The sequence below is a fragment of the Sinocyclocheilus anshuiensis genome, unplaced genomic scaffold (genome assembly GCF_001515605.1).
Source record: "Sinocyclocheilus anshuiensis isolate Anshui unplaced genomic scaffold, SAMN03320099.WGS_v1.1 scaffold1644, whole genome shotgun sequence".
NCBI lineage: Eukaryota > Metazoa > Chordata > Actinopteri > Cypriniformes > Cyprinidae > Sinocyclocheilus > Sinocyclocheilus anshuiensis.
This window is the reverse complement of record NW_015557451.1, coordinates 165,109-173,876: the sequence shown is the minus strand read 5'-3', so window position 1 is coordinate 173,876 and position 8,768 is coordinate 165,109. Positions and strand designations below refer to the sequence as shown.

The window sequence follows — 8,768 nt, the reverse complement described above, 5'->3', positions numbered from 1 at the left end:
TTTTTTTTAGATTTAATATCTAACACTGAACTCTTTTCTGCAGAGTTTGCCGCTGAACCCCAAGCCCTTTCTGAACGGCCTCACGGGAAAGCCTGTGATGGTGAAGCTGAAGTGGGGTATGGAGTACAAGGGCTACCTGGTGTCGGTGGATGGCTACATGAACATGCAGGCATGTCTGATTATAATTCACGCTTTATAAATCTATCAGTCATTGATGCTGGTGTTTTGATCAGCTACATACAATATCCATAGCAAAGTAGCGGGTCATAACATGCATGATATCCAGTTAAATTTAAATCCATGCTTACATCTATGTTTATATTGATTGCTATAGGTTAAGCAGAACGTTGTCAGTAGTCCATATGGATTAATTGAGCTCTGTTTCTCTGATTATATCTAGCTGGCCAACACAGAAGAATATGTGGATGGAGCATTAGCGGGTCATCTTGGTGAGGTGCTCGTCAGGTAAGGTTTTCAAATTAAACTCAATTTACAACTCTGTAATATCAGAAAATGCATTCTTAGATTTAAATAATAATGATTTTGTTTCCTTTTTCTGAAGGTGTAATAATATTTTGTACATAAGAGGAGTAGAAGAAGAGGAAGAAGACGGCGAGATGAGAGAATGAAGAGTCACTTGATTTCTGTTTCTAATCGGATTGGATGATTTATTGGTTATTTAGCAGTTTGTCTCAGTTTTATGTCTCTTTTCCTTGTAAAATTGTTAGTTATTTTTTACACTGTAAAAGTTATTGGTGGCACAATGACAAATAAATTGTGCTGTTTGTATGTTTTTGTTGTCATTTCTTTGGCTGGCTGTAATATTTAAAGTCCACGTGAAATTAAAATGGACCCTATTTACTTAATGCAACAATTCATAAGTGCATGTTATTCCAAAGAAAAATATTGTTTGTCTTTGAATGAGATTTCGTGTTTTAGCAAACTTTAATTCGGTGTTTTAATGCCATATACAGTCTCTGGTAATACCAATTATCCAGTTAAGTACAGAAGGAAGACCCACCTTGTGTCTTTTTCGTTATCAATTAATAACAAGTTTCACTTGGTAATAATAGGTCACATTAGTAAAGTGGTTAATGAATGCTAAAGTTCACTTTAAGATTAGGCCTATTCAGCATGCCTTTCTAATTTTCTAAATTATCAAATTGAATTAATTATCAATTACATTTCTAATTAAAGTAAACTACATGTATTAATGTTTTATCTCACTATTAATTTAGCCTATACAGTTTGGTATTAATCTTTCTGAGGATGTAAAATCATATTCTGTTCCCCAGTAGTCACTCCTGCTATTTTAAATAAACTAATACATTCAGTTTTAGACAGATTTGTTCTGGGAAATTACACAGACGAGAAGGAGAAACATTTCTTCCTGTTATTTTGCCTATTATGAAGGTTTTAGGACATGTTCAAACCTAACTAGTGCAATGCTTTCTGCGTTGTTTGAAAACAAAGGTTAAATTTTTTGTGTGTGATAAAGTGAGGCGAAACTAATACTAATAAAATAAGTTTTTTATTACTATTATTTTTGCTGTATTATGTAATTTACATAACTTCGTCCAAGTTACCCAATTTTTGGCTTCGCTTAATATTTACCCACTTTTTTTTATCCCTGAGCTCTGCTCTGAATCACTTGCACCACAGTTAACCTAACAATGTCTGCAAGCAGTTTCAGACTTTTAGTCAAGAGTGCAACACAAGTGGTCTTAGTTTGTAGAAATGGTGAAAAGTATCTTACCAGAGATGGGATGCAGACGCTGGCTGTCGTTGAGAATGGCAGTGTGCTGATTGGACAAAGTCTTCACTTATTCATTGTGTGATGAATTCAGCTTGTAAATAAACATTTGGCAAATGTTCATTTTTCGTTAGCATATCTTATACGTCACATTTATTGTATCTTTGTAAACAATAAGCCATTTCTTATAGTAAGTTTATGTTTAGGATAGAATACTTACAGTTTTTGTAGTAACTGTATATGAATGAAATATAGAAATGAGAAAAATCTATCTTGGGGACGTCCTCAAAGAAAAAAAGATAAGTATATAGTATGTCATTTAGCCGTGTGTTTGTGTGTAGTGATGGACTAATAAAAGCTGTTGGACCGGCAGACATCATCCAGTCTTAGTTCAAAGGAGCAAAGTTTGACAGTGTTCTGGATGCATCTGGCATGTGTGTTCTCCCTGGTAAGTGTTACATCTACCACCCAAAATAAAAAGTTTGACCATTTCTGTTGACAATTCCTTTAAAAAAAAAAAAAAAGCTGAAAGAATCTTCACATGTTTCAGGTCTGGTTGATGCACACACACATCCAGTATGGGCCGGAGACAGAGTGCACGAATTTGCCATGAAGGTTTTGCTCTCATTTAAGTCCATCTATCTCTCCTCTTACATTTTTTTAATTGAATGAATATATCTTTAAGTCTTGGTGTCAGAGAAGTTATCTGAATGAGTATCTTAACATCAAAGCATCTTAACACATGTGATGAAGCATTATCATTGTGCCCTGCTGTGTGTACAGCTGGCCGGTGCCACATATATGGAAGTGCATGAAGCAGGAGGTGGAATCCATTTCACAGTGACACATACTTGCTCAGCAACCTAACGTCTGGAGCGCATGATGAGAGCTGGAACCAAAGTGTAAGAGTGGATATGGTCTTGAGCTGGACACTGAACTCAAGATGCTGAGGGTGATCAATTCAGCCACAAACTCACTGCCAATCGGGATATCAGCAACATACTGCGGAACCCACGCAGTGCCCAAGTACAGTCTTTACAAAAAGATTTTACCATATACTAAGCTGGTCTAAACTGTTTTTTTTTAATACAAAATATGTAGATGTAGTTTATACATATTTTTGTATCATGTTTTTACAGTCCTAAAATTGATTCTACTACCAAATCATCATATTAGAATCATGATTCTAAAGGATAATGTGACACTGAAGACCGGAGTAATGATGCTGAAAATTCAGCTTTGCCTCACAGAAATAAATTAAATTTTAAAAAATATTAAAATAGGAAACCGTTGTTTTAAATCGTAATAATATTTCACACTATTACTGTTTTTGCTGTATTTTTTTATTAAATAAATTAACAAATCTTACCAACCCCAAACCTTTAAACAGTAAACAACTCTTAATTTGTGTAACATCCATTTTCTTTCCCCACTCAGAGGTAAAACTATGGAGGAAGCCACACAGAACATTGTGGCAGTGCAGTTGCCCAAGATAAAAATGCAAATTGCTTCAGGTGAACTGCAGGTGGACAACATTGATGTATTTTGTGAGAAAGGTGTGTTTGATCTGAACTCAACACGTTGCATACTCCAAGCTGGCAAAGATATGGGCCTCAGCATCAACTTGCATGGCGATGAACTCCATCCCATGAACTCGGCACATGTATGCATGCATACTCACATACTTTCTTGCACACACATGCTTGAACATTCAAATGGTGTTGTTCTTAAACCATCTGTGTCTCCTCTTTGTCCTCCAATCTAATAGCTTGGGGCAGAACTTGACGCTTTAGCCATCAGCCATTTAGAAGAAGTGACAGATAATGGAATTGCTGCGATGGCAAAAGCTAAAACATCAGCGGTCCTCCTGCCCACCACTGCCTATATATTACGGTAAATAGCCACAATGATAATGTGCTCACCCCTCAGACTGACCGTGTCTTGTCTTTCCCATAAAATAGGGATTTGATTCTCCTTGTGTCTGTGGAAGGCTTGCTCCACCACGTGCAAGAGATATGCTTGATGCAGGAGTAATAGTGGCTCTTGGCAGTGACTTCAACCCCAATGCCTACTGCTGCTCAATGGTGACCATAAGACTCAAAACTTTTCTGAACAAAAGTTATCAGTAGAAATTTGACCTGACCACTCCATTTCATTGTTTGTTTATTAGCCTATGGTGATGCACTTGGCCGGTGTGCTGATGAAGATGTCTATGCCAGAAGCTTTGGCTGCAAGTATACTGTAAATGCAGCCTACGCTCTCAACCGTTCACATATGCATGGGTCGCTTGAAATTGGGAAACAGGGAGACCTTGTGATCATCAATGCACCACGGTTAGATCATATCCATACAGTACCTAGGGATCTTCGAGGGCAACTGCTGAATAGTTATGTTCACAAGTTGTTGGAATAAGGCATAAAAATAGTTCAATATACAAAACGGTTATTATAGTTAATTAAAACTAAAATATAAAATGTTATTTGAAATAAAATAAACATTAACTGAAATAAAGTTAAACATAAAAAAACGTATTTTATTTCAGCTAGTGGCCAAATCAACATTTCTCAGTTTTGTTTAGTTCAACTAAGTACTAAAATATCTCAAATTAATTTAACTTAAACGAATAAATAAAAATGAATGAAAACTCTTGACGTATTAAAAAACAACAAATAAAAATGACAAAAACACAACAAAATAATTAAAATGAGTGAAAACAGAAGATATAAAAATAAAATCTAATAAAAAATATGAATAAAACTATAATAGTATATCAATGATGATAACATAACACTATAAAATCAGTTATTAATATTCAGATAAACAGGTTTGGATTATAACTGGTGCTTGATGGGACTTGATAAGGAGGTTGTTAGAATTTGAGATCTTTCCCTCTGTTGCAGGTGGGAACATCTGGTCTACCAGTTCGGGAGCCATCAGGAGCTCATCAGATATGTCATAATCAAAGGCGAGATTGTTTATGAAAATGACAAAGTCTTGAACCTTTGAGGATCCTGCACCACGACCAGTCCCTCAATAAATCGACACAAGATTATGTGGTAAAATTTTTATTACCATGGTTAGTAAACCACATGGAACCATCCTCAATGATAAGATTAAAAAAAACGTTTTGTTGATAAAAATACATAATTTGTATAAATATTCACACAAATTAAAGGTCATTCTATTTACAAAAGCTGTATAAAATCAAACAAAATGTGACCCTGGAGCACAAAACCAGTCTTAAGTCGCTGGGGTATATTTGTAGCAATAGCCAAAAATACATTGTATGGGTCAAAATTATAGATTTTTCTTTTATGCCAAAAATCATTAGGATATTAAGTAAAGATCATGTTCCATGAAGATATTTTGTAAATTTCCTACCGTAAATATATCAAAACTTAATTTTTGGTTAGTAATATGCATTGCTAAGAACTTCATTTGGACATCTTTAAAGGCGATTTTCTCAATCTTTAGATTTTTTTGCACCCTCAGATTCCAGATTTTCAAATAGTTGTATCTCGGCCAAATATTGTCCTATCCTAACAAACCATACATCAATGGAAAGCTTATTTGTTCAGCTTTCAGATGCTGTATAAATCTCAATTTCAGAAAATTGATCCTTATGACTGGTTTTGTGGTCCAGGGTCACAAATTGTTTTGTATCAGTGTGTCCTTCCATCTCCAAAATGTTTCTGTCATCGTAAAGGAAATGCACGGTTTAGTACCAGTTCTATCTTCTCTCCTAGTGCACACAGCAGTCTTTATTTCATTACGTTTTCATATATATATATGAAATATGGTGACTTGATCGCCACCGCAAATCAGTTGACCAATCAAAGACTGCTGTGTCTCAAATATATACTCAAATATTTTTGAAATAGGAAATAATAAAACAAAGAAAAAGAATGAAAAAGATAAAGATAAAATAAAAAAAATATTATGAAAAACAAAATTGTATTGTAAAATGAATTACAATTAAAGGAATAATTAATGATTAATGAATATTCTCTATTTAAAATGCTTCAGATTATCAGGCTTAAATCATGTTTATTGCACTTTAATTATTGCATACACAAAAAATAATGAAATAAATACTGATAAATAAAAGAAATATTAAGAAAAATGAAAATCAAATTTGAAATGAATTACAAATAAAGAAAGACTTAATGAATAAAACAAATACTGAAAAAAATATTTTAAAAATATGTAAAAAAAAAAAATGTAAATACAGAATAAAAAAATGTATAAAGAAAAAACAATGAAATAAAGACAGATGAAATATAAATATTTAAAAAATATATATATATATTTAATGCAAGTTACTGACTGGTTGAACAAGCTAAGTTGACAAAAATACTGAATCCAAGATTTGATGATAATATAGAATAATGAAACATTTACAAGCAATTTTTGAAATTCCGTTCATTTCTGACCGCTAACACAATATTTAAAAAAAAAAAAAAAAAAAAATATATAAAAATACCACAATGGTCAAAAAACGAATTACGTCATTTCTAAAAGGATCATCTGAATTTGAAAAATTCCAACAAAGGAAGCTACAAATAATTTAAATAATTAGAAAATGCATTATTTTTTCACTGTTCCTGTACCATTTGCGTCACTCAAAGGGAGCCACGCAGAATTCATCTCTTGAGGAGAAAGAAGCTGTAGTGTTTCAGCAAACAAATTGTGTTCAAGGTTAGTATGACATGTTAATGTTTTAAGCAATTATTATAATCACAGAGATTTACGCAGCCATGATGTGATCTTACATACATTAATTAGCTCTTCTTTGGTGTTAAAGGACCAGGTTTCGTCAAACAGTCCTCCTGATCTGCAGAGTCTTGTGCCGCTAGACAAGAAAGAGAAGGAAGAAAAAGAAGCCTAATTGAATCACAAAGCCAAATGTTGTGTATGTTTCAGTGTTGGACTGGGAAGTGGAACAGGGTCTTGGAGGGAAGCAGCCGCCAGAGGAGTACAGTCACTGTTATAAGAGGATCATCACTGACCTTCTGTACATTCTGAAAAATTAATATGCATCACAGTTTATAGACCTGCACAAAGGAAGACCTGAAATCAAGCAAACCTTGCATCAAGCTCAGCAGCGTTTCATACGCAACATTCACCTCAAGGTCGGTATCTCTCAGTCTAGATATCTCTAGCTAGCCACGGTACTGTTCAAATATGTGGGGCCAATAATTAACAAAAAAAAAATGAATTAATACTTCTATTAATCAAAGATTCATTAAATTGATCAAAAGTGACAGTAAATACATTTAGAATGTTAGAAAGATTTCAATTTCAAATAAATGCTGTGCTTTTGAACTTTTTATTCATCAAACAATCCTGAAAAAAAATATCAGTTTCACAAAAATATTTTTGAGCATCGTTTCTTAAGCACCAAAATAGCATATTAGAATGAAAATTCAGCTTTGCATCTCAGAGATATTTGAAAATGTGTCATAATTGTCTTATGCAAATCTGAATGTATAAAGCATCGTTAAAATCATTCATTAAATCTTACTTTCAAGCTGAGACACACTAATATCCATGAGACAGATGTCAGCTGGGGAAGTGAAGTGAAGTGACGTGACATGTGGCCAAGTATGGTGACCTTATCCCATCCAAAGTGCACACACACCGTGAACACACACCCGGAGCAGTGGGCAGCCATTTTTTTGCTGCGGTGCCTGGGGAGCAGTTGGGGGTTCAGTGCCTTGCTCAAGAGCACCTCAGTCGTGGTATTGAAGGTGGGAGAGAGCGCTGTACATTCACTCCCCACACCTACAATCCCTGCCGGTACGAGACTCGAACCCGCAATCTTTGGGTTACGAGTCCGACTCTAACCATTAGGCCACGACTTCCCCGTGGCCTAATGGTTAAAGGAAGGGTCTGAATGCCAAACACAACCGATCTCATCAGTTCTATGTGGAACGGCTCTGCTCACACTTCTAGCACACTGTCACTGCATCCCTCAACAAGTAAGATGACACATTCTTTCTTCTATTCTTCATCTCACTTTATCACTGTTCTTCTCAAAGTGTTGCTTCAGACTTATGCAGGTCTGTCAGGCTCAAGGCTCTTTCGACATGCAGAGGAAGGAGGTTTCCAGACTCCGAGTTCAAGCAGAGATTCAGCGTCATGTCAGGTTTGGGAAAACACTGCGAGTCACAGATTCTAACATGGTTCAGTTTTATTTGATTACTTTCAATTGCAACGTAAATAGTCTTTCTTTTTCCTTGTTAGAGCACAGGGCTATGCGTTCAGGCAGGACTTTCTGATGCAAGTGAAGCGTGCACTTGAAGCATCAGCGTCCTCCCAGAATGCTGTGCTGTTACTGGGGTCTGGAAAGAGCATGACACTTGCCAAACTGGCACAACTCATAGCTGGATACCTGGGTAGGCAAACAAAGGGAACATGAATGAAAACATTTTAAAGTAGTTTTAGAAGTCTCTATGCTCACCAAGGCTGCATTTATTTGATCAAAAATACAATAAAAATTGTAATATTGTTCACAGTTTTTAAAAGATATTATTACAATTTAAAAGAACTCTTTCCTGTTTTAATATATTTTAAAATGTCATTTATTCCTGTGATGCAAAGCTGGATTTTCAGCAGCCATTACTCCAGTCTTCAGTGTCACATGATCCTTCAGAAATCATTCTAATATGCTGATTTGGTGCTCAAAAACATTTATTCTTATTCCTATTATCTATATATTTTATGGAAACCGCAAAGAATCCTGTTTTTTCAGGATTTTGTTTTTTGATGAGCAAAAAAAAAAAGCATTTATTTGAAATAGAAATCTTTTGTAACATTATAAATGTCTTCACAGTCACTTTAATGCAACCTTGCTGAGTATTCATTTAAAAAGGAATGGCTAAAGGTTGTTATGTTCATGATATAAAGTGCCGCACTGCTTCTTCTTATTCAGTTTTTGTGTTTCATTTATAGGGATGCCAAAGTGCTGATCTGCTTTGTGGGTCTGACATCTGACAGCAGAAACGTACGTCTG

The 8,768-nt window shown here is 34.9% G+C and overlaps 1 protein-coding gene and 1 pseudogene across 1 annotated transcript in view; both read left to right on the top strand.

Annotated features, from left to right (window-relative positions):
• The window catches only part of snrpf (small nuclear ribonucleoprotein polypeptide F), a 2,371-nt gene extending 1,582 nt beyond the window's left edge, over positions 1-789 (top strand). Inside the window, exons 2-4 of the mRNA XM_016474770.1 lie at positions 44-169; positions 401-465; positions 563-789. Of these exons, the coding sequence (XP_016330256.1) occupies positions 44-169; positions 401-465; positions 563-629 (258 nt within the window). The 3' untranslated portion in view covers positions 630-789. The remainder of the gene's footprint in view (positions 1-43; positions 170-400; positions 466-562) is intronic.
• An 884-nt stretch (positions 790-1,673) lies between these two features.
• LOC107679261 (probable imidazolonepropionase) lies at positions 1,674-4,885 on the top strand (annotated as a pseudogene).
• Positions 4,886-8,768: the final 3,883 nt, after the last annotated feature.